This window comes from Panthera tigris, chromosome D1 (genome assembly GCF_018350195.1).
Source record: "Panthera tigris isolate Pti1 chromosome D1, P.tigris_Pti1_mat1.1, whole genome shotgun sequence".
In the NCBI taxonomy this organism is placed as follows: Eukaryota; Metazoa; Chordata; class Mammalia; order Carnivora; family Felidae; genus Panthera; species Panthera tigris.
In genome coordinates, this window is record NC_056669.1 from 17,679,989 (window position 1) to 17,706,808 (window position 26,820).

The 26,820-nt window shown below is 36.8% G+C and overlaps 1 protein-coding gene across 9 annotated transcripts in view; it reads left to right on the forward strand.

The window, feature by feature from the left end:
* Positions 1 to 26,820, forward strand: part of ARHGEF12 (Rho guanine nucleotide exchange factor 12) — a 149,336-nt gene that overhangs the window by 49,695 nt on the left and 72,821 nt on the right. For 2 of the 9 annotated variants that reach the window (XM_042957524.1, XM_042957529.1), the window contains exons 1-4: positions 12,272 to 12,308; positions 22,203 to 22,226; positions 23,476 to 23,561; positions 25,134 to 25,190. In XM_042957524.1, coding sequence (XP_042813458.1) covers positions 12,289 to 12,308; positions 22,203 to 22,226; positions 23,476 to 23,561; positions 25,134 to 25,190 — 187 coding nt within the window. In that variant the 5' untranslated portion in view covers positions 12,272 to 12,288. Of the gene's footprint in view, positions 1 to 9,798; positions 9,823 to 12,271; positions 12,309 to 20,704; positions 20,820 to 22,202; positions 22,227 to 23,475; positions 23,562 to 25,133; positions 25,191 to 26,820 lie in introns of those variants that run through there. The other 7 variants (XM_042957525.1, XM_042957532.1, XM_042957531.1 and 4 more) reach the window with 6 other exon arrangements.

Genomic DNA, 26,820 nt, shown 5'->3' on the forward strand with positions numbered 1-26,820 from the left:
TTTTCATGTATCTGTTGGCCATCTGGATGTCTTCTTTGGAGAAATGTCTGTTCATGTCTTCTGCCCACTTTGTAATTGGGCTGTTTGTTTTTTGGGTTTTATAAGTTCTTTATATATTTTGGATGCTAACCCTTTTTCAGATAAGTCATTGCAAACATCTCCTCCTGTTCCATAGGTTGTGTTTTAGTTTTGTTCGTTGTTTCCTTTGCTGTGCAGAAGCTTTTTTATTGTCATACTGTCCCAATAGTTTATTTTTGCTTTTGTTTCCCTTGCCTCAGGAGACCTATCTAGAACATTTTACTATGGGCAATGTCAGAGAAATTACTGCCTGTGTTCTCTTCTAGGATTTTTATGATTTCAGGTCTCATATTTAGGTCTTAACTTCATTTTGAATTTATTTTTGTGTATGGTATACGAAAGTGGTCCAGTTTTTCTTTTGCATACTGCTGTCCGGTTTCCCCCACACCATGTATTGAAGTGTCCTTTTCCCATTGGGTGTTCTCTTCTGCTTTGTCAAAGATTAATTGACCATTTAGTTGTGTGTTTATTTCTGGGTTTTCTGTTCTGTTCCATTGATCTATGTGTCTGTTTTTGTGCCAGTACCATACTGTTTTGATGACTGCAGCTTTGTAATATAACTTGAAGTCTGGAATTATGCCTCCAGCTTTGCTTTCCTTTTTCAGGATTGCTTTGGCTGTTTGGGGTCTTCTGTGGTTCCACACAAATTTTAGGATTCTTTGTTCTAGTTCTGTGAAAAATGCTGTTGTCATATAACTCTTTATTTAAAAATCTTATATTTTCATAACTTTAGCAGTGTGTGTGTTAGTGTTGATTATTTTGTGTCTGTTTTTAGAGTATGGTGTATTGTTCAGATTTCAATTATTTTGTATTTGGGGGGATTTTTTTCTAGTATATTTTTGAATATTCTTTTTACCTGTAAAAAGATTACATAGTGATTAAGAACAAGAATTGTAAGGTCTGGGTTCATGTCTCAGCTTCTCTGCTTACTATTTGACTTTGGGCAAATTCCTTAATCTTTCTGTGCCTTAGTTTCTTCATCTGTCAAACAGGGATAATAATAGTATTTACTGAGGATTAGTTAATATATGTAATACAGTTACAACAGTTACTGGTACATGCTATATGCACAATAAATGTTAGCTGTTATTGTTAACTATTCCTTTTTTCTGTTACTTACTGTTCTTTCCTGTCTGTGTTCAAAAGACCTATGTGGCTCACAGCAAAGTTCTTGGTTACAGGATTTTCTATGTTGTGTTCTGATGGCAGGTGCTCTGTCTTTCCCTCATTATCTCCACTTTACCTCCAGCAGTATCATAAACCTAGGAATGTGTCAGCATGTTTTTGTTTTTTAATTTTACTTCCTCCTGTTGTTCTGAGTCTCTACGGAGTCCCCTTCTCCTTTGTTTTTTCCCCAAACTGGATATTGACTTCCTAAAAGAAGGACAGTTAGATCTTCATTTCAGATCTGTGATCTTTATGTTTAGGGAAAGCAGTTTCCCGTTCAGGTGTACCAAGACTGTTTTGGTAGAGATCCAGAATTTAATAGATTTGGCAAGTATGTTTTGTAGTTAGCGGTTTAAGGTTATAATCATGTCCTTCTTTCATAGAAGATGGATTTTTTTCCCCTTCTCTCTTTGCTTTTAGTGTCGAGGAAGGCTGGTGGAGTAAAATTGTTTTTATTATCTTTCATCTTTACTTGGAATTTCATGCATATTTATTGAAGGAACCGGTGGTTTGTGAGACGGTCGCCATGAAGAAACACATTCAGGTGGAAACAGGTTTCCTTTATGATGCGTAGCTGGCAAGTTGCCTACATGGCAAGTAGATGTTAACTGAATTCTCCACTGAGCTTTGGGATTTGGACACGCAGATTCCGTAGGATTGGGAGTTCTCTTGTAACCAGTTTATATTGGCTTATCTTTGCCTGAAACTATATAAAGAGTGTGAACACCTTTCTAGCTAAATATTTTGTAGTTATATCACATCTAATTTTCTGATTCTCACTGAAATGAGAAAACGTGAAAACTTTTGGTCAACTATAAAAAACTATACAAAGGGAAGATAGTGTTTTGTGGGAAGGCAGTGGTCTAGAGGTTGAGAGCAGGGACTCTAGACCATGAGGGTTTGAATCAAGGGTGCTCCATCTACTGATTATGTAACTGGTATAAGTTACTTTAACCTCTTTGAACCTCACATTTTTTTTGTTAAAAAAGGAGGCTAAAAATAGTATTTATCTCTTAGAATTATTGTTAGAATTAATATATATAAGATATAATATACATATATATTATATGTAATATAAATATGTTAACTCCAGTGAAACTAGTCAGGTAAGTTTTAGCTATTATTATCATACTTGTAATTGTTAATCGTTATTCTTCTGAATAATGGAGGACACGTAGTTGGAACAATTTGTCTAGCATTATTTTTAACTCCCAGGTGTGGACTTGAAGGTATGGAGTGTTCCTCAACTAATCCTTCTCTCCAAATGAGTATTTTGCAGGGACTCCAACCCCAGGAAATACGCAACAGCTTACTGTGTTATTCTTCACCTCTCTGACTTACAATTTCCAGCCGGTTCATCTCCTCTTTAAATACAAGTTCAGTAGAATGTTTTTTTCCTCCTAAGAATTCAGAAACATTTGTTCTGATGATGAGCTCATTTAAATTTGGGTTGGAGCACTGATAGAAAACCGAGCTGGGTTCCCTTAATGGGGAGTCTGGCCATTCATCCTCCTTCACCCTCCCCGGGTAGAATTTTTTTTCAGGAACTAAATAGCTTTATCTAGCGGGGTCTTCCTGCCGTTAGCAGTGGAACAGTACAAAGGCCACATTGAGCATAGCTGCTGGGGAAACCCTTTTTCCTTCTCTGGCCTGTAAATGCTGTTCTGTCTCTGAAAAGCCCTGACATCAGCTCTTGGAAAAATCCAAATACTTGTGTTAGAACAGGACTGAAACACTTGCCTGGGCAGACACTAAATGGCTGAACTATAGTTCTAAGTTTACCAGATGCCTCTCAGTCATGTTACACTTAAAATTAGAAAAAGTTACGTCTATGAGTTTCAGACATTATATAGACAAAAATTTAACAGCCCACCTCTCCTGTGCTCATTTTATTCTTTTTTTTTTTTTTAATAAAGTCTAACTTTAAGATAATGTGGAATTCATACATGACAGAACATGTCACATTATAAACTTTGGTGTTCTTCACATGTTAGGTGCTTCATAAGTATTTGATGTTTGGGGCAAAATACACTGTTACTGTAAACAAAGACTGAATTAGACTTTCTTGGTGTTCATGTCTATGGCATATGAAGGTTTATTCATTCTTCAGAGTGCTCCTTTAAAACACGAATCAGATCATGACTTAAAACCCTCTAATTTTCCATTGTACTTTGAATAACATCTAGATTTGTTGACATGGCTCACATTCTTACATTATCCGGTCCCCTGTATCTGTTAATCTCATCTCATTACTACTCTCGGTCATTTTCTATGCTCAAGCCACGCTGGACTTTGTATTTCTCAAATACACTCAGCTGCTTCTCCCTTGTGAACCTTGTGTGACTATTCCTGTGCCTATAATTCTCTGGCCCCGTATCTCCTCATCGCTGGCTCTTTCACCTCATTAGGTGTCAGGTCAAATGCCCTGGAAGTCTTCTGTGAATAAACAGAATTAACCCATTTAGTCATAGTCACGTGTCTTTTATTTTTCTCATAGCACTCACCACTGTCTGAAACAATTTGGTACAATTATTTGCTTGTCTAGTCTGTCTTCCTGTAGAACGTAAGCTTCTTGAGAGCAGAGGCTCTATCTGTTCATAGATGTAAATCTCCCGTGACTAGAACAGTGCATGGCACAGATTGCTGTTTGTGTAACTTAGTGTGTGTTTGGTGGCCCGTTAACAGGAAATCTAAGAAGTAAGAACATTTACTGGCTCACATAAAAAGAAGTCTAGAGGTAGGGCTCAGGGATTTTTAAAAATTTTTATTTATTTATTTATTTATTTTTAATGTTTATTCATCTTTGAGAGACAGAGCATGAGCGGAGAAGGGGCAGAGAGAGGGAGACACAGAATCTGAAACAGGCTCCAGGTTCTGAGCTGTCAGCACAGAGCCCGACGCGGGGCTCGAACTCAGGAACCGCGAGATCATGGCCTGAGCCGAAGTCGGCCACTCAACCGACTGAGCCACCCAGGCGCCCCAGGGCTCAGGGATTTTTGATCTCATGGCTTACCTGTGTCAAGAGCCCAGGTTCTTTCTAATTGTCCACTGTTGCCATTAGTGTCAGCATCATCTTAAACTAGTTCTTAAGGATGGATGCTAAGTAAGTAGCAGTCAGGGCTGCTTTCTTCCTCATTCCTGTCCAGTGGGAGAGAGGAAAAGAAGTTTCATCTTCTTTCTTAAGAGTAAGAAAATACTTCCACAGATGTTTTTAGTAAACTTTGTTTCTATTCTCATTGTCTCTTTCTGAACCAGTTACCCAGCAATGCATTTGCCACTCAGTGCAAAAAGGCCCATCTCTGTTGCTGCAAATGGGGTCATCTTTCCTTGAGTCATTCTGGGGAAAGTGGTAGATAACTGAATAGAATTGGGGTTAGAAGGAGGGCTGTGGTGTGGATTGGGAAGCCCTTATATCCTCTATAATTCGAAATAAACATGTTTTGAATGAATGAATTCATTTATTTAAACATACATTGAATTGTCAAGTATAAGCTCAGTGACGAACTAGTTAATTAGAATACAAAATCAGATAAAATACTGCCCTCACCTTCAGATAATTTAAGATCTAGTGAGAGTGACAAGTTAACAGATTATTAACATTATTTCAAAAATCAATTGAAGAAGGTAATTTAATCCAAAAGAAAGCAAAAAAAAAAAAAAATGAAAAGGGGAAACAAAGAACGTATGAGACAAACAAGCAAATGGCAAGATGGATAGGCTTAAATCTAGACATATCAATAATCACATTAAAGGCAAATTGTTTAAACACCCCAATTAAAGGCAGAGGTGATCAGATTGGATAAAACTGCAAAGCCCACCTATATACAGCATACAAGAAACACACCTTAATAAACATAAAGACACATATAGTTTATTTTTTATATTAAGTATAGTTTATTGTCAGATTGGTTTCCATACAACACCCAGTGCTCTTCCCAACAGGTGCCCTCCTCAATGCCCATCACCCACTTTCCCCTCTTACATATAGTTTATTTTTATTTTTTTTATTTTGAGAGAGAGAGAGAGAGGAGACAGCACGCGAGTGGAAGAGAAAGCAGAGACAGAGAATCTTTTTTTAAATTTTTTTTCATGTTTATTCATTTCCTGAGAGAGACAGAGTACGAACAGGGGAGGGGCAGGGGAGGGGCAGAGAGAGAGAGACGGGAAGACAGAATTGGAAGCAGCCTCCAGGCTCTGAGCTGTCAGCACAGAGCCAGACACAGGGCTCGAACTCACGAACTAGGAGATCAGGACCTGAGCCGAAGTCAGATGCTTAATTGACTGAGCCACCCAGACGCCGAGAGAGACAGAGAGAGGGAGGGAGAGAGAGAGAGAGAGAAAAATGAATCTTAAGCAGGCTCCACGCTCAGTGTGGAGCCCAACAGGAGGTTTCATCCCACGACTTTGGGATCACGACCCAAGCTGAAATCAAGAGTCAAATGCTCAACCGACTGAGCCACAGAGGTGCCCCAAGACACATACAGTTTAAAAGGATGGAAGCAGATATGCCATGCTAATATTAATCAAAGGAAAACTATAGTGATATATTAATATCAGATAAAGTTGGGGGCGCCTGGGTGGCTCAGTCAGTTAAGCATCCAATTTCGGCTCAGGTCATGATCTCACGGTCCACGGGTCCGAGCCCCGCGTAGGGCTCTGTGCTGACAGCTCAGAGCCTGGAGCCTACTTTGGATTCTGTGTCTCCCTCTCTCTCTGCCCCTCCCCTGCATACTCTGTCTCTCTCTGTCTCAAAAATAAATAAAAACATTAAAAATTTTTTAAAAAATCAGATAAAGTAAATTTCAGAGCAAAAATATTAGGGATAAAAAAAGTCATTACATAATAATAAAAGCATCAAGTAAAAAAGAAGAGATAACAGTTCTAAACTTTTATGCACCTAATAACAGAGCTTGAAAGTTCATGAAAGAAAAACTGATATAACTTAAAGGACAAATAGACAAATCCACAATTGTTATCAGTGATTTCAGTATCCCTCAATAATTGAAAGAAGTATACAGAAAATCAGCAAGGGTATAGATTCCTTAACACCATTGACCAATTTGATCGAATTGCATTTTATAGAACATTCTAGCCAATGACATAGTACACCTTTTTTTTTTTTTTTCCCCTTTTGGGCAAGTACACACGGAACATTTGCTAAGATAGATCATATTATGGGCCACAAAGTAAGTTTCAGTAAATTAAAAGGATTCAAGTCCTGTAAAGTATGTTCTCTGACCACAGTGGAATTAAATTAGAAATCAATAAAAGAAAGATCTCTGGAAAATCCCCAAATATTTGGAAAGTAAACAACACACTTTTAAATTACCTATGGGTGAAAGAAGAAATCAGAAGGGAAATGGGGGCAACTGGGTGGCTCAGTCCGTTAAGCATCCAACTCTTGATTTTGGTTCAGGTCACAATCTCATGATTTGTGAGATTGAGCCCTGCATTGGGCTCTGCGCTGACAGCATGGAGCCTTCTTGGGATACTCTTTCCCTCTCTCTCTGTTCCTCCTCTGTTTGCTTGCTCTCTCTCAAATAAATAAGCTTACAAAAAGGGGGGGAAGTAGGAAATTATTTTTTGCTAAATGAAAAAAAACCCCACAATTTATCAGAATTTGCAGGATGCCACTAAACCATTACTTTAAAAAGCATTAAACACCTATTAGAAAAGAAGAAAAGTCTAAAGTCGACTTCTTTTGTAAGAAACTAAAATAAGAAGAGAAAATTAAAAACAAAGTAAGCAGAAGCACATTAAGGAGGACACTTGTTGAGATGAGCACTGGGTGTTGTATATAAGTGATGAATCACTAAATTCTATTCCTGAAATCATTATTACACTATATTTTAACTAATTTGGATGTAAATTAAAAACAAACAAAAAGAAACAACAAACCAAAGTAAGAAGGAAAGAAATAATAAAGATCAGGGTAGGAGTCAATGAAGCAGAAACAGAAAAACAGTAGAGAAAATCAATGAAAGCAAAGCTGTTTCTTTTGAGAATATCAATAAAATTGTTAAACCTCTAGCCAGGCTGATGAGGAATAAAAGAGGGAAGACAAACGTTACCATTCTCAGGAATAAAAGAGGTGACATCACTACAGATTATACAGATATTAAAAGGATAATAAGGAGAGGGGGTACCTGGGTGGCTCAGTCAGTTGAGCGTCTGACTCTTGATTTTGGCTCAGGTCATGATCCCAGAGTCACGAAATCAAGCCCCTCAACAGGCTCTGTGATGAGCGTGGAGCCTCCTTATGACTCTGTCCCCCTCTCGCATGCTCACTCGCTCTCTAAAAAAAAAAGGGAAAAAAAAGGATAATAAGGGAATATTATGAATACTTTTATGTCAATAAGTTTAACAACTTAGATGAAATATGGTTTGGGATTTTAAAAAGTCTACCAATATACAAACATGTAAGGTATAACTATGTATTATATATGCATACACATATATGAACATGTAAAATACATGTGTGTATGTGCAGATATACACACAGTTGTATGTATATACACACATATGTATACACATTTACACACACATATATAAACATATAAAATGAACAATATATTATAACCAAGTGGAGTTTATCCTGTGAGTACAGAGTAGATGGAAGCTAATTTTCTCATTGTCACATAGGGGAGTTAAGCAAGGAGGGAAGATCAATGAACCTTGTACTGGATTAGAATTATAGACATCAGTGTGAACTCATGTTTAGCTTAATATATACATAAATATGGATAGAGACTGAGGCAATTTTTGATTTTCTAGTTCTGTCTGCTGAGGAGGCATAGAAATACCAGGAAGCACACCCAGAACCCAGATCTTGGTTTCTAACTACCAATCCCCAGTAAATAGCTCATTGGAGAAATGGTTGATTCCAGGGCTGGATTAGGGAAAATAAAAGAGGAGTCTGGAGCAGCTTATAGTGCCAGAAGCAAGGAAATGCTCCAAAAAACAAAAGGCTGAGCTTAGATGACTCAGTCAGTTGAGTCTGTTCAGCTCAGGTCATGATCTCATGGTTCGTGACTTCGAGCCCCACGTTGGGTGCTGTGCTGACAGCTTGGAGCCTGCTTGGGATTCTGTCTTCCTCTCTCTCACTCTGCTCCTCCCCCACTCGCTCTGTCTCTCTCTTTCAAAAACAAATAAACATTAAAAAAAAAAAAAAAGCTGGGGACATATCAAAAGGAAACAGGTGCCGACCTGAAATACCTGTGAATGGCTTAAGCTGAAACTGTTTGAGCAGGAAAATAAGTAATGTATTGGATTAGAATTCCAAGTATAAAATAATATATATGAGTTCAGTATTGACATAAATGATTGCATAAATAAGAAGACAGAAATACTCCTTACGGAAGAATTCCAAATAGCACGTGTACATTCTCCTTTATCCAGGAAATGGAGCTTAATCTTCCTAACCCCTAGTATTGGTTGGATTTAGTGACCTGCTTTTAAAGAATAGAGTATGAAAATTGAAAAAATGTAACTTTGCAGGGAGAAGTCTGGTAAACCCTACCTTGACCAAATGATCATGGTCAGCATGCTTACATGATTACAAGGGACAAGTCCAGTTGTACACCCCCTGATGTGTGATAAGAAGGGAACTTCACTTCTGTGGTATCCCAGAAATAGACCTACATCTATACGGACAACTGATTTTTAACAAAAGTGCAAAGGCAATTTAGTGGAGAAAGGATGGTCTTTTCAACAATTGATGCTGGAACAGTGGGATATTCATATATAAAAAAAATAAATTTTTATCCATACCTCACACCTTATACCAAGATTATTGCAAAATATGTCAAAAGACCTGAAAGTAAGCTGGAAAGTTCCCAAACTTCTACAAGAAAATATAGGAGAAAATCTCTATGACTTTGAGTTAGTCAAAGACTTCTTAGATATGACACCCAAAGCATGTGCAGTGATCCTGTTTCTAAATGAGGTCATATATTCACAGGTACTAAGGATTAGGACTTCAGTGTTTTGGTTTTTTAATAATTTTTTAAAGTTTATTCATTTTTGAGAGAGACAAGAGGTGAGCAGGGGAGGGGCAGAGAGACACAGGGAGACAGACACACAATCCAAAGCAGGCTCCAGGCTCAGCTGTCAGCACAGAGCCCGATACAGGGCTCAAACCCATGAACTGTGAGATGATGATCTGAGCCAAAGTCGGACACTTAATCTACTGAGCCACCCAGGTGCGCCTTCAATGTACCTTTGTGGGGAGATACAATTCAACCTATAACAAGTGTGGTAGTGCCCAGTTTAGGGGTTGCTTTCACGTTTAATGCAGGGGAACTGATAATCTCTGTATGCACTTATGTGCAGTTCCCACACTGAGTAAGTAATGCATCTTCCTCATCTATGTTTACTTGTTTTTCAAATGTAACTCTGGTATTATAATTAGAAAATATAAATACAGCTTTTTGGTATTTATTCAATTTGTGGCTTTTATATGGTTCCTCTGTTTTGTTTTCACTTTGAACAGAAAGAATCTCTTTCGTCTATTTAGTGAGAAAAATTTTGTCAACTTGAACACCAACGTAATGTTACTCTGGCCCTTTGTCTTACAAGGTCTGTTCCCAAAATGTCTCCTTTATTAGCTTCTTGCTGCTGTGTCTTTCCATAAGGGTTAGGCATGAGTCCACGGGATTGAGCTAAAGGAATAGTGTGTCCTCTCTTTTCTCTTTACCTGGCACACACACAAACTCCTCTTCAAGTCCAAACTCCCATGTGGATTCTTTACTATAGATAAATTCATCCTAAGGAAGAAATCAAGAGGGAGTGCCTAATTTGAGTTACAAGGTTATTTGTTACAACGATGCCTGTTATACTGAAAAAAAATGGGCCTAGTCCAAATATTTACAAAAGATAATTGGTTAAATTGAATAGCCTATCTCAAAGCACTCTGTAGCTATCAGGAATTATTTGTTTAGAGATCTCTTTCTCAAATCTTTATCTTACTTGGAAGCTCAGAATATAAAATAAATAAAAGCTAAGCAGCTCTGATGTGCAGGGAACCTAAAACTCCCTCCCATCTACCTACTTGTGCTCTCTGAGGGACGTCTTTTGAACCCTTAAGGTTGTGTGCAGCACAATTTAAAATCAGTGCTGTAGTGAAATATTTAATGATGTAAAATTATGTCAATGTTTCATTAGTTAAAAAGTCTACCAAACGGTATGGCCTATATGCTGTAATTGTTACAAAAAGAAACTTTTACACTGTAGCTATACTATATACAAATAGAAAAGTCTGTATTTTTAGTAAAGTTGGGGGAAGTATTCATAAAAATACTGGGTATTGAACTCTTGGGTGATTTTTATTTTCTATTTTGTCTTTTTAATTTTTAAAACTTTAGTGCATATATTTTTGGGGGAATAAAGAGGATATTTCTTCATGTTGAAAAGTAGAAAACTATTGCTTTCTAGGAAACTACACTTTTGGAAAGATAACAGTCTAATTCTTCAGTCCCTTGAGAGAGAGGAGTTCTCTTGAAAATGTTAGAAAAATACTATTGGTAACATAGATCTATTTAGAAATTAATGTCAGTAGTCTTACCTGTTGAAAGTGTGTTGGGATAAGTCACATTTTTAGTATCTAAAGAAGAAAATAGAACTAAATGTCAGTGAATTAAAAATGATTCCCAGATCTGGAGTGATGTAAAGAACCATGTCAAAATATTTAAAACACACATTCCCTCCAACTTTCCAAATTCAGTGTTGTGGTGAGCCATGTTACTGATAAGACTGTATACCCTCTACTCTAACTCCATAGTTTTGGGCCAAGAAAAACTCTTGTAGAAGAAGATGTGAGATAGCCTGCATATAACTAATTTTCTCACCTTTCCCTCTCAGAATCAGAGGTCTTTTTTCCTTTGTGCTGGTTTGAAAGTTTGGGGTATTCAGATTTGTCATAGAAAATGTGGTTTCTTGATAGACTAAGTGGATGGCTAAGGGGAATTGAAGAATTGGTAATATTTGATGCCAGAACGAAAGCATTTATGAAGAGAAGTCTCTAGTTAAAAACGAAAAATTGCATTATAACATTCATTGTATACATAGCTGGTAAAAGTGTTTTTAATGAAAAAAAAATTTCCTTAGAAGAAAATGAGACATTTTTATGAAGGCGGGATGTGTGTTATATAGAAGATTTAATTGTAATGATATTGGCTATGATCAGTTTTTTTAGTCTTATCTTTACTGATATTTTATATTCATATATCCTGTAAGTTTTATTTATTTATGGAAATATTTCACCAACTAAGGAGTGTGACATATAAATGTAATGATATGTCATCAAAATGCTTACTCATAATGCATTTCTTAAATAATTGTAACAATTATAAGTAGAAAGCATGGAACGTCCTTAATCCTTATTCTCTTAGAGTTCTTCCTGCAAAGTATATGAGGTTTTTATTTCTTTGTAAGAAATAGGTCTGTGTCGGTTTGGTTCAAAGAAATTGTGCACATTTTTAGAGTATATGGGTGCCAAGTTTATACTTTTCTCATTCCCTGTGTTTCCTTGTGCTGTGACTTTTGGGGGGTAAATCCTTGTTTATTCAGCTTTGTGGTATAGATATGATATGAATTAGCTTTCTTTGTAGTCAAGGAGTGAGTGCATACCAAGTACAATAGCTGAAGGTACGCAGAGATCATGACTAATACTCTGTGATTTGGGTGTCAGTGTAAATCCTGACTGGTTTTCCTTCTCCTAAAAGATTCCCATTATCATTGTGTTGGCACTTGCTAAGAAATGTTTAGGAAAATTTAAGAGAAATCTATTATAATTTGCTTTTTTGTTGAATTGGTATTCCTTGCTACAAACTGCTATTTTTATGGATGTTTCAGACTTTTTCTTTAATAAAAATGGCCAACTGCAAATATATCATATATGTGCTTTAAAGTGGTACAGAAGAATTTGTATTTTGAGTGGAACTTTTTAATATACTAGACAATATGTTATTTGACATATTATTTTATATTTTAATTTTACATTTTCATAAAATTCTCCAGTTCACATTGATGGTGGAGTTTGTCTCAATGACACCTCAATATAAAAGGTAAAAGCTAAGACTTTCTGCTTTTTCAGAAGTACAATTGTGACCTTTGGCAAATCTACACAAAGCAGTTTGTCCTAACAAATTTTGCACAGTTCTCTCTTCAGTTTACAAAATTTGAACATTCAATCTTAATGTATTTTATGTAAAATCTTGTTCAGAAACATGCCTATCCTAGATTAAGAGGACATTTTTTTTCCTCTTATTTTTATTATGCTCACAAACATATTCTGATTCTTTTTTTTAATTATATTTTTAAATGTTTTTATTTATTTTTGAGACAGAGAGAGACAGAGCATGCATGAGCAGGGGAGGGGCAGAGAGAGAGGGAGACATAGAATCCGAAGCAGGCTCCAGGCTCTGAGCTGTCAGCACAGAGCCTCACGCGAGGCTCAAACCCACAGACCGTGAGATCGTGACCTGAGCTGAAGTCGGACGCTTAACCGACTGAGCCACCCAGGCGCCCCAAACATATTCTGATTCTTGAAGTGTGTCTGCATTGCTATGAACTGTCCTCTTCTAACTGCTTTTGCTGCATGTCAGTTGTCTTTTTTTTTTAATTTTAATTTTTAATATTTATTTATTTATTTTTGAGAGAGAGAGAGAGAGAGAGAGAGAGAGAGGGAGGGAGGGAGGGAGGGAGGGAGGGAGGGAATCCCAAGCAGGCTCCGTGCCTTCAGCACAGAGTCCAATGCAGGGCTTGAACCCATGAACTGCGAGATCATGACCTGAGACGACACTGGGAATCTGACGCTTAACCGGCGGAGGCACCCAGGTGCCCATTTTCAGTTGTGTTTAGGCATTTTTTTTATTTCTTAGATTTCTCTGATATCCCCATGATTGTTCAGTAGCATACTGTTTATTTCCACATTTTTGTGGTTTTCCCAGTTTTCTTCTTAAAATTGATTTCTAGTTTCATACATACCATTGTGGTCAGACTAGGTGCTTGATAGGATTTCAGTCTTCTTTAATTTATTGAGACTTGTTTTGTGGCTTAACGTGTGATCTGTCCTGGAAAATATTCCATGTGCACTTGAGAAGAATGTGTATTCTGTTGCTTTTGGATAGAATGTTCCATATATATCTGTTAAGGACATCTGGTCTAATGTGTTGTTTTAGTTCAGTTTTTTCTTATTGATTTTCTGTGTGGATGATCATCTTTTGATGCCTACTATTATTGTATTGTTATCAGTTTATTCCTCTAGGTCCATTAATATTTATTTACTATGGTACTCCTATGGTGGGTGCATATTTATTTAAAAATGTTATATCTTCTTGCTGGATTGACCTCTTTATGCCTTTCTTTTTATTGAAGTCTTTGTTTTAAAGTTTATTTTGTCTAGTAAAAGCATAGCTACATCAGCTTTCTTTTCAGTTCATACTTGCATGGACTATCTTTTTCCCTACCTTTACTTTCAGTTTCTGTGTTACTTCTGAAATTAGTCTCTTTTAGGCACCATATATATGAGTCTTTTTTTTTAATCCATTCAACTATAGTGTACGTTTTGGTTGGAGAATTTAGTCCATTTACATTTATAAAGTAATTATTGGTAGGTATGTACTTATTGCCATTTTGTTAATTGTTTTCTGGCTGTCTTTGTAGTTCCTCTCTGTTCCTCTCTTCTTTCTCTCTCCCCTGTGGTTTGATAACCTTCTTTCGTTTATGTACAGGTTTTTCTTCATTTTTTTTTCGTGTATTTACTATAAGTTTTTGCTCTGTGGTTACTGTGAAGTTCCCAAATAGCATCTTTATTTATATAATAGCTTGTTTTAAGTTGATGGCAACTTAAATTTGAACACATTCCAAAACTACATTTTTTATCCCCCCCACATTTTGTTTTTGATGTCATATTTCATAGGTTTTTATTTTAGGTGTCCCTTAACTCATTATTGTAGTTATAGATATTTTTATTACTTTTGTCTTTTGACCCTCATACTAGCTTTATAAGTGATTAATTCACCACCTTTACTGTATATATTATCTTTCCCAGTGAGATTTTTTACTTTCATGTGTTTTCTTGTCATTAATTAATGTCATTGCTTTTCACCTTAGAGAAGTTCTTTTAACTTTTTTTTTTTTTTTTTTTTTTTTTTTTTTGGTAAGGACAGTTTAGTGGTGATGAACTCCTTTAGCTTTTGTTTATCTGAAAAATTCTTAGTTCTTCTGTTTTGAATGATAACCTTGCCAGGTAGAGTATCCTCCTCCCACTCCCCCACCCCCCAGGTTGGGTTTTCTTGGTTGGAAGTTTTTTTTCTTTTAGTATTTTAAGTATGTCATGTCATTCCCTTCTGGCCTGCAAATTTTCTGCTGAAAATTCTGCTGATAGCCTTACCGGTTTCCTTTGTACATAACAAATTGTTTCTCTCTTGCTGCTTTTAAGGTTCTCTCTTTATCTTTATTTTTATTTATTTATGTTTTTGAGAGAGAAGAACAAAAGAGGGGGGAAGGGCAAGGGGAGAGGGAGAGCCTCTCTCCCTCTAGTGTGGAGCCTGCTGTGGGGCTTGATCTCCAACTGTGAGATCATGACCTGAGCTGAAATCAAGAGTCGGATGGATGCTTGATCACAGAGCCACCCATGCACCCGGCTCTTTATCTTTAACTTCTGTTGTTTTAATTGTAATATTGCTTTGTGTGGATTTCTTTGGGTTTGTTTTGTTTAGAACTCTGGGCTTCTTGGACCTGGATGTCTGTTTCCTTCCCCAGATTGAGGAAGTTTTCAGCCATTATTTCTTCAAATAAGTTTTCTGCTCCTTTGCCTCTCCCTTTTCCTTCTGGGACTCCTATAGTGGGGGTGTTATTACACTTGATGTTATCCCATCTGTCCTTTCACGTATCTTCATTTCCTAAAGTTTCATTTTCTCTTCTGTTTTTCTTTTTCTTCGCTGCTCTGTTTGGGTGGGTCCTGTTGCTTTGTGTTCTAGCTCACAGATTGTTCTTCTGCTTCATCCAGGGTGCTGTTGAACCCCTCCAGTGTATTTTTTAGTTCAGTTCTTGCATTCTTCAGCTCTGTGACTTTTTTTTGGTACCTCCTTTTATTTTCTTTCTCTTTGTTGATGTTCTCACTGTGTTCATCTTTTCTTCTCCCAAGTTTCGTGACCATCTTTATGACCATTGCTTTGAACTCTTTATCGGGTAGATTACATATCTGTGTTTCATAAAGATCTTTTTCTGAAGTTTTTGTCTTGTGCTTTTGTTTGCAACCCATTCCTGTCTCTTTGTTTTGCCTGAGTTTCTGAGTTCGTTTCTATATATTAGGCAAAACGGCTACATCTCCTAGTATTGATGGAGTGGCCTTCTGTCGGAGATGACCCGGAGGCCCAGAAGTGCGTTCCCCTTAGTCACCAGAGCCAGGCTCTCAAAGGGCACCCCCTGTGTGTTCTGTACATGCCTGCTGGTTGTGGTGGAGCTATGGCTATGGCATTGGAGGTGGTGAAGGAGATGTTTGCCTGGCTGTGGCATGGTTGGGCACTGAAGAGGGGGATACCAACCTCCACTAGCAGGCTAGAGGGAGATTATAAAAACGGTGCCCGCCAGTGCCAGCCTTAGCACGATAGAATGTGATCACAAAAATGGCACCTGCCAACACTCTGTTCTTGGAGAGAGAACCATCAGGTGCCTTCTTCTCTGGAAGTTGCTTTAAGATGAGTAATTCGGTCTCCTTTACATGTGGTCTAGGAACTTTTCAAACTGCTGCTTTTGTGCTAGGTCTCAAGGTGAGTGAGTCTGCCTGCAAGACCTTTAAGAGTGTTTTAATTTTTTTTTAATTACCTACATTTCTATGGTTCTCCTGGATGTAATCTTAGTTGATACAAAGTTCTGAGGGCTTGTCTTTCTGGTGCAGGGCCCACAGGTTGGGGTGCCTGATGTGGGGCACAAACCCCTCACCCTTCTGGAAAAAGTTCCATATTTTTTGAGATCCCTCCCAATTGTGGGTCACTGCCCCTGGGGTGGCATTTTGGCAAGAGCATGTCTGTCTGTGCCTCCCTTACCTGTCTCAGTGTGGCCCTTTTATCTTTTGTTGTAGAGGCACTGTTCATCTAGTTTTCACAGAACTTTTTCGGAGGAAATTCTTCCATTTTAGCTGTTGAATTTTGTGTCCATAGGAGGAGGTGAGTTTAGGATCTTCAGGCACTGCCGTCTTGAACCACTTCTCCAAACAAATTCTGAAATAGGGAATCGTGAAACAAGATTGAGATTTTAATCACTATCAAATGAAAATTATGTATCGTCATTATTTTAGAAATCATGAGATTATTCTGTTGAGTCCAGTTTATTGTTTATAAAAGCCCAGATCCATATAATCATGGATTTGATGGTTTGACTGATGTTGAATGGGATGCAAATAACTAAGTAGTTTGAGGTTCTCATACTTTTTTCTGGCAGTTCTCTTTGTTTTTTGAAGTGAGTAATTTGAAGTCTAAAAAGACACTGTATAAGTTAATGGTGATACTCATGATTTCAAAGGAAAGTTATTGAGAAACCTTACAGGAAATATTTGCAAAAGTGATACTATTCCAGATTATCAATGAGTAAATGAGAGCCTGTAATAAATAAGCTGTTACGTTAATTGTGAACTACTTTTCTCAGTTCCGAAACAACCAGTGTCCAGCTTACAATATCTGACAGAGGCAATTAAGATAATTTAGAATTTACCGTTTGATTTGTCAAAGTACGTCCAGGAAAGAAGAGCCACTTACTGAGGGTCGTCATGTGTTTCAAGTTCTTCAGTAACAGTGACAGTATACCAAACCATATTTAAGAAGTTAGCTTGAGATCTTACATTACATTACAATTACAATTGTTTTTGGATTTTACACCAGAACTGAGCTCCTTGGTCCTTGTCATTTTGTGGTTTTGTATTGCAAGGTCCAGAGGTTTAAAACTAATAACACCATGAAAAATTCTCCATGAGTCATCCTGTCAGCTGTAGCTTCTGTTTGAGTCTTTCTGATGTAACTAATGTTTTATTGCCAGCTCAGCTAACAACTTTTCATGCTTTGGATCTATATCCTAATAAAAAGGTACAATGGTAGGTCGTTTTCAGACTTTTATTTTTTTGTTCTTTCCATAATTTTTGGTTCTTTTAGTGACTTTCAGCCAGGCCAGTCATAAATCGTAGGTGGTGACAGGATCTACGACTGGTGTTTTTTGAAGGGGGAGGAGTGGTAGTGGTCATTACCACTTTTGGTTCTTTGAATCTGACTGTCCAGAGATCTAAAGCTTGAATTAACAGTTTAGCTAAAGTCAGCAGTATGTTCTAAATCCCTATACTTATGGGTACTTATGGGTACAGATGCCCTTTTAGCTGTTTTGTTTGTTATTTTGTGAAAAATGATGTAATAGTAGAGCTAGCTGGTTCGTATTCACGTTGGAGTAATTTCAAATTTAAGTGTTGTACTTTAGGCTATTTCAATCATTTTGTAGAAACAGAGAAGTAAAAAACCTAATTTATATCCAGGACACGGGATGCCTTAATCATTTTGATATTTTAAAGGAGATGTGGAAATAATGCACTCTCTTGCTAAGAAGTGACAGGTATGGTCAGCACAATTCCACAGCCTTAAAAAAAAAATCACTGACCCTACTTGCCATGAAAATTAAAAGTTTTGGTTGTAACCTGATCTTTTCTTTTACCCTGCAGCATCTGGGAAGTTTGTTAACTTGAGTATTGACGTTAATTTTATATAATATGGCTTGGCACGTTAAACCTATGGTTTCATCATTGGCTTTGGATTTTGCATTTCTGTGGATTTTGCTGAACTGAAAGCCTATTTGAATATTGTTAGTCTTTAAGTTTATTTTTCTCCTCTACTTAATTTGTAGTTATGTCTCTAAAGTTCAGGTTTTATTTGCATTTTAACTAATAGCTAATAATCATTAAGTGGTTGTTCTGTGCTAGGCAGTGCTTCTCATCTAATGTTCCTCATTTTCTAATCTAATCCTCAAAACAAATTTGTAAAGTAGGTAGTAGGATTATCATTATTTTACAGATGATTGTTAAAGAGGTTAAGCAACTTGCCCAAGTGCAAGCGCCTTTTCAAACTAGAATGTGAACCTTGTTCTTTGTTTTCTGAGACATCCCTGTTCCTGAGGCCTTGAGATCACACGTGATTTTCATTGCCTGTAACTGTATTGGAACACTGTATTTTTTGCATTGATATTTGCCATCACTTTATGAGGATTGAGCCTTAGAATTATCTTAGCTGTAACCTATTTTGCAGAGTTCTTTGTCTAGAAACTCTCCTCACTGGCATGAATTCCAATAAACTAGTGCTATATGTCATGGATTCCAAGGTACACAGGCTTTTCACCCTGAATTTTAACATTGCTAAAGTCAGGATGTATCTTACAATGGAATTTTTTGGAATTCTAAATTTAGTAGCTAACATTGTTTGCTAATGAAAACTCGACCACAATCCAACAATGTAGGTAAAATATCCTTAACTTTATTCTCCTCATTTCAATCATCCCTTATTAAGAACCATCCAGAGTCCCAAATTCTTCATCATTACTAACCCCAAGAAAAAAATATCTACCTTGAAGGAGGGAGAGGGTAGGAATTAAGGTTTGAGTGTGATAATCTCTATTTTTTCTTTTGGGACATTTCTCATAGGAACAGTGTCAAAGGCTAGCTCTTTTCTCACAAAAATCAAAAAAGGAAAAATGACTTCTTATAGGCTCTTCATTATAAGCAAATATGTGAAAACACAAAGTTTGGCGGCCCTTTCCAATTCTTTTTTCATCTACAACAAATTCTGTTTAACAAACTTAAAGGAATATCCCAGTTAGAAAATTATGTATGTGTGTATACATATTATATACTTAAATATGTGTATGTATGTATGTATAGTTAAACCTGGCTATAATTAGAAGTTTTACTAGAATAAATATTTATTTGGTTAGGGTTTATGTAATTATCAAATCATAACTCCCTTTATACTGTAATAACACATGGGTGGAGTGTGAAAATAAAAACTTTGGGGAGGCCTCTGTGTGTTGCTACCTGGGGCTTTAATATTAGAGCTCAGAACTTGTAAGAAAGGCATCCTGGACACTTGGGTGACCCAGTCGGTTAACCATCCTTCTCTTGATCTTGGCTCAGGTCATTATCTCACAGGTTCGTGAGTTTGAGCCCTGCATTGGGCTCCTTGCACTGACAGTGCAGAGCCTGTTTGGGATTATCTCTCTCTCCTTCTCTCTCTGCCCCTCCTGCACATGCTCTCTCTCTCAAAATAAATGAATAAACTTAAAAAAACTGGCATCCTGGGGCACCTGGGTGGTTCAGTAGGTTAAGTGTCCAACTTCGGCTCAGGTCATGGTCTCATGGTCTGTCATGGTCCATTGGTTCCAGCCCCACTTTGGGCTCTGTGCTGACAGCCTGGAGCCTGCTTTGGATTCTGCGTCTCCCTCTCTCTCTGCCTGTCCCCCAGTTGTGCTCTGACTGTCTCTCTCTCTTTCTCTCTCAAAAATAAATAAACGTTAAAAAAAGAAAGAAAGAAAGGCATCCCGAAGTCAAGTGAGTCAATGTAATTATAAGCTTGAGGCCCTTGGTTAGGATTTGTGGCGTATGAGTGTGCTTGCTATATAGGTTATCAAAAGTAAGGGCATCTAGTTGCCTTATCCCAGTGGCTCAAATTTTGACAACCCTTTCCTATTTATTTATTTATTTTTTAAGTTTATTTATTTGTTTTGAGAAAGAGAGCACATGCCCAAGTGGGGGTGGGGGTGGAGGAGAGAGAGAGAGAGAGAGAGAGAGAGAGAGAGAGAGAGAGAATCCTAAGGAGGCTCTGCACTGTCAGCGCAGAGCCTGATGTGTGGCTCAAACTCATGAACTGAGTCATGACCTGAGCTGAAATCAAGAGTCAGAAACTTAACCACCTGAGCCACCCAGGCACCCCAGTTTGCTTTTTAAATTATGGTTCTTCATATTAGTACTTGGACTTTGTCTTACATCTGGAAGAATACATACACGTGTATGTAAATAAGCACAAACATGTTCATTGTTGGCTAAATGCCCAAGTCATCAATATGGTATTTTCAAAAGCCAGGTACAGTTTGATTAAGTACATTAATATAATGTCTTCATTCAACTATAGCTCTTTTACATAAATATCGAACTAGAGGAGATTGTCAGTTTTATGCTTGGGTTACAGAATGGACAAGGACTTGAAAATAGAGGATTTTGTGCGGAACCATTTCATCAGCCTGGTGTCGGGCTAACTGCAATTTAGTGACCAGAGAAAAATTATTGTGATTTAACAATGTTTGTTCTTCATCTGTGCTTTAAGAATTTAGTAAGGAGATTGTGGTAAGCAAATTTTCCTGTACAGTAGTCCTTGTTCATCTTTTCATTCCATTTTTATCTTCTTTCCCCTCCTCTTCCATTCCCTAGTAAGAGAAAACCGCTCAGGAAGCTGGTTTTCAATCGGTAGCCTGGGAACTTCCGGGATTCTTTACCAGAATCTCCCTGGATGTTGCAGTCAGCCCCTGACGCAAGCGGCCATTGTTTTGGGGTAGGAGTTTCTGTAATGGCTATCAGGAAGAGTGGCTGAGGTTGCTAACTGCAGGTATTATCCTTTGCAGAAACTCAGCTGGGAATTCTTTCCTGCCAACTTTTATATTTGTTTCCAAATTAAAAAACATTCCCACCTCCCCACTTCCCCAACAAGTAGGGATGGACTTCTTAGGAACTATTTCTAAAAGTCTGATAATCGTTTGTAATTGGTACATTCAGTAGAGCAATGTGCTCTTTACCCCAGAACCCCTTTTCCCTGACTTTGTTGTGAGTTAACGTGCACTTATCACGGAAGTTTTTAGATTCTTTGTCTTTTTCTTTGGATCAATTTTGGCTTATGTGGGAGTTAAAGAAAATTGTAATTAAACTTTTATGTTAGAGGGTTTTTTCTTTTTTTAACTAAACTATCTCCATGACAAATAAAAGTCATTCGAATGTCATTGTTTTGTTTTGTTTTTCTTACTGTGTTTACTAATAACCTTTTTTAAAAAAAATTTTATGGCTATTCTTAAGAAAGCCTGTTTTTATTACGCAGGCTAAATAATCTTTACATAAAATGCCATAGGTTGAGGTGATTTCTGAAAGGACAGACCTGAAAAGGAGAATGGGAAGAAATTTGGGAACACTTAGAGACTTAGTGTTTCTATGTAACATCAAATTCTTATCAGGAAGCCCCAATAATATTTCTTTAAAAAAGACAACCGGGAGGAAATGCAGTAGTTCTTTATAGCTTATAGAACTGCAAGAAGAAAAGATGTAACCTTTGTTTTCTACTTTTGGAACATATTCTTAATAACTGATAATCCTGCGATGGTATTTTCTCTAGATTTCTGTTATAAATGCCAAACGTAAATAAACAAGAATTGTGATTTGATTATGATCAAAGGGTAGTAGATGCAGATCAACAGAGCAGTAATCAGCACCCAGATATCTTGTGAGGGTTGGGGAGGGGGTGACGGAAGGGAGGAAACTTTCTCTGCCAGGGAAACGAGGTAGAATATTTTAACGGTAAGATATTTCTCTTTACCTCAATCTTTTTAACCTGTAAAATGGAAATAATAATAATAATATGTATATATAAGTATATAAGGATTAAATGAGATAGTACATGTTAACAGTTTAGAATAGTGCTGAGCACTTAATATTTAGATTTTAGTGACAGCTCCTAGCACCTGAAATTTAAGATTTAACAAAGGAGTTAAGATATTAAAAAAATAGAATCTAGCTTTTTTGTCTGCCTGTTTGTTGAATCTTGCTTTGGGAAAGTTAGTGTAAGATTTAAATCTCTTATTCTGGTTTAATAGAATGAATAAATTGAATAACAGTCTTACCAGTGAGATAACTACATTTAACCCATTTTTTTTTCTTTCCTTTGTTTCAGGTTTCCCCTCAAAAAACCTATAAGGTAAGTTGTTCAGTTGCCCTTCATATGTTCAGGTTAACTCTTAATTAGAAGCATTCCTTCGAAATTATGGTGGATTTTTGTGGCTTTTGAAAATGTGGATTTTTTATATTAAGTAGTTTAAAATATCAAAATGTTTTACAAATTTAAAATATAACAGGTGTTGCATATTTTTTCTGGAGAGAGCATTGTTTTGATAACATTTTCAATGTTTTTAATATAAGCATTTTAAAAGTTTGTTCAAATTGATAGTTAAGGTCACTCCCTATGAAGAGATTTAATTTTAAAATCTATTGTGACTGTTTTCAGTTGTGAGTAGCTTGGGGAGTGCAAATGGATTGCCAGTTTTTGATGTGTTTTATCACTTGGGTAACTACAGCTGCCTTTAGTTAATGAACTTTGGCAAACTGAATCAGTCTTAATTACTTTAGGCCAGTAAAGGGAAAAATCCAGAGTGGTCAAATATGCCTGTGCCCACATCCATATCTCCATATGTATTCATACCCTGGGATTACATGCCTTTTCCTCAGTACTTGTTCTTCAACATCTCCTTCTCATCCTGGTTGTTGTGAATATTATTTACAACGTAGGTAGTATATCATTCCTAACTATTATACTGCTTTTGTCATTTTTAGTGACAGTGTGGTCCAGGATACCAATGCTGATCTTGACATTTCAGTTAATTAGTAGCGTATGTGTTACTGTGAGGGTCTTATCTGCTGCCCAGCCACTATTTGATCACTGTAGTTGGGTAGGCCATAGGAAAAATAATAGTTCTAGTGTCAACTGGGCCTGCCTGACTTCTGTAGCTAGAGCTATAGTGAGGCTTGCCTAAGATTTTTTTTTTTTTAACTTTTCTCATCCATGTTATATTTACACAGTGATTTTGAACCTGATCATAGTATATGTAGAGTCTGGTCGAGGAATGTGTTTAATTATTTTCAGGCACTGTTTTCTTACCTGTTCGGTGGAAATAATAGTAACTTGTGAAAACCACTGAAAGAATTTGTTTCTAAGAATAAAATAGACTTCATGCTAAATACTACTTTTATTATTTTTAAGCACTTTATATAACCAAATAAATAGACTCTTTATTACACATAGCACAGACTGAATTTAAAACTTCTTGAAAAACATGCGTTAGAGAGATTTATGAGACTGTATAGGGTAAACTGATCAGCAATTTTTAAATTAAGTTTTTATTCTGTTGATTTGCTTGTAGTAAATATTTGATTGCTTTACTTTAATTTAGGCATGGAAGTATTTTGAACCGAGAGTCACCAACAGATAAGAAGCAGAAAGTTGAGCGCAGTGCATCACATGATTTTGATCCCACAGGTAAAACACCATTTTTCCAAAGACTTTTGAGAGTAATGAAGTTCAGACTAATACAGCTTAAGCTGTAGAACTACCTGAAACACCAGGAGTTACTGTTTGGTCTGTTCAGGACTCTCCTTCCTCCTCAGTGATGTAATATAAAACCTGTGCATTCAGGAGGAGTTGCATGCGTTTTTAACACTCAACACTATGGATTCCACTATGGAAGCATCATTGTAGAGTGTGATTTTTAAAAAACTAATCATGAGAAGAGAAATAGTTATTATATCATAATTAGAGATTCCAGTCAGACCAAGGACTTAGTGTTAAAATGAATCATAAGTATGAACAGTAGTAATTCATGAAATCAAAGCAGTAACAACTACAGATTTCTGTAGTTATTTAAAAACTCATGTGTGATTGTGGTAAATTGGAGTATTAGATAAAATCCAACTTCAAAAATTAATGATCGTACGATTTTAGAGTAAGCGAATGAATAGAGATCCCTTTTTCTTCAGTCAAGTATTCTGAGCTTAGAGAGTCTTAAGTAATGTTGATCTTTCCTAAAGTTTTCATGCTAGTAGACTTCTGATTATTAAATTCTTAATTTTATACATACAGATTGAACTCCTTTTGTAAAATACGGTCTTTTGTTTTCTCCTTATAAACTCTCTCAGTATTTGATTTATAAAAAAATGCTTGATAATTTTGCTTTTGTCATTTGAAACTGATTTGTGTTCTCTGTGCTCATAACAATTTTACTCAGTTGTATGTTCCTATGACAAAAGATAAAGTAAATGAATGCTAGGGTCTTAGATACACAAATAAAATATCTTTTTAGATATTTTTGTTTATAAATACGATTTTTAATTTTTAAAAGTATATTTTTGGTGTCTAATATTTCATATTCTTAGTATAAACTCTTATTTTGAAAAAATATTATCATCTAGACAGGGAAGAATAGGAAGTGAATAGCTAATAATTTACTTGCATCTTGAGTAGTAGGTAAAAATGAAGTCCCGATCATCAATTTAGGCTTTGTGGTGGGGTATAACTTGTGGATTTCTATTAAAAGATAATTATTTCTGATACCTAACTTTGACATCATGAGGCTCAGTGGCTTTTATTTGTTTATATGATTAGTTACTGTCTTGCTAATGAGTTTCTGCCCAAGTGCACCCAAATAGTCTAGTCTTGTTAGAATGACTTACTCTGTATTGTTCACCTGTGATGTGCTGTCTCCAAAGACAGATTTAGCGGAGGGGATGCAGTGCTTCAAAATGAGATTATCACAGCTTTTGGTGCTTTTGCCATCTCTACGATCGTCAGATGATACATTTTGTAGACTATTCATGTGTTGTTTTGTTTGAACATATTTTTATTGCACTATCTTTTCTTCGATAAATCTTTAAAATATGTCATTACCTGTGCTGTTCGTGACTGTTCTAAGTGCTATCACCTGTGATGTTCATACTTTGTGTTTGCACGATTTAACTTGATCATGATTCATTCTTTTCCCCCCCATGAATTTTTCCCCTTACATTGGTCTCCATATTTTCTATATCTCTCTCCTTTTCTCCCGCTCTTGTGCAGATAGCTCCTCCAAGAAGACAAAGTCTAGTTCAGAGGAGAGTAGATCCGAGATATATGGTAAGCTAATGTAGCTGATTCAGCCTTGCACCTTTGGAGCTTGCTTCATGCTGTTTCCTTTTTTTTTTTTTTTAAATAACTGCAGCCTTCCTTGTGTCTGCTCTGCATGGCATGACCTACTGCAGGGAAAGGGAGCCGGGGTTTTAATGTGGCTGCAACTGGGAAGCTTAAGGTTGCTAGAAACTAACATTGTAGAGTAAGGGTAGGCCACATGACCCATCTTCTCTTCCATCTTGTGGATGATGGGAAAGTGATGATGTCTGATATGTTTGAGTCAGCCTCCTCCATGCAACATGGATGGGCTTTGAATTCTTGGCATCTTCTTCCCGTGTCCCATTTGCGGAGATTGGATCATGTAGAATTTCATGGCACCAGTCTTTCCCTCTAAGTATAGCACTGGTGTGATTCAGAGGTGTTAGCAGTTCTCTGGAATTCTTATTTGATTTTTTTATTTGTTTTTAATTGCCTTCATTATCTGAAAATGCTGTTCGTGTATGATTAATCCACAACAGCAAAAATACCTTAAGTATTTTATTTCTGTGGCTTGAAGAATTTGTTTATGCCTTTTATAAGTTTCCCTGAAGCTTATTCTGAATGGGAAAATTTCAAAATGGTACCTTTTAAAGGTATTTTTCACAAAGAGCAGGTTTAATCTGAATGGTTAACTTTTTGCAACAGAAGATTGAAACACTAATATTTCTAGACTGTGTCCTGTCTTCCAAAGAGAATATAAACCATGTTTGTGAAGTTCATATGTGTTTTTCCCTTTCCTCTGCACAGTGTTCCCTGCCGTCCTCTTCCCTTGTTTTGGCATCCAGTTCGTTTTTTGAGAAAAGTGAATAGGAGAAGCACTGCTTGGAGCCAAGACTTTTAAAATAGCTGAAAGACTAATAAGTTACTTCTTTTTATGAAGATTCCAAATTTGTCCTCAAAGGAGAACCAGGTCTTCTCTAAAAGAACAAAAAGTCTATCAAACGGAAGTTCGCCCAGATGTAGCCGTTTCCTAGCTTGACATACATGAAAGGAAACAAATATATGAGAATGCCCCTCCCCCCTGTAAGACATTTTGTAATTTGTATTTCCTGACACTTGAGCCCACAGTGTCACATACTTTTTAATATTACGAGGCTTCAGTGTTTGGTTATAAACCAGTTAATGCTTCTCTGTGGGATAAATACGGTTCTTTGCTTTGGTTTTTGTGACCAGTACCTTTTTCGTGCAGTGAAACCTTTTACAGTAGTTCAAGATGAAATGTGCACCGTGCTGTATGGCATGGCAGGTTTGTGTTTTTCCTCCCTTCCAAAGTATTTGGCTTCTCATAAGTAAGAAATAGCTTCCGAATTTCTCGAGACTCCGTCTTTCTGTTCTTCGTAAAGAGCTTCCTATGGTTTATCCTCTCCTTAGGAATGTGAACACCATCTTTACGGCCCCCTTCTTTTCCAGTAGCCTTTGCAGTGTTGTATTTCACCTCCCCACCATTTTCCTAGATCTGTGGTATGTATGCAAAAGCTTGCTGTTTGATTTGGATGTTAATATTTCAGTGATAGGAATATCAGTGCTAGTTCAGGCATGCCATTCGCTTGTTAGTAATAGAAACATTTAAAGTGGTAATGGGGAAACAAGGTGTGGC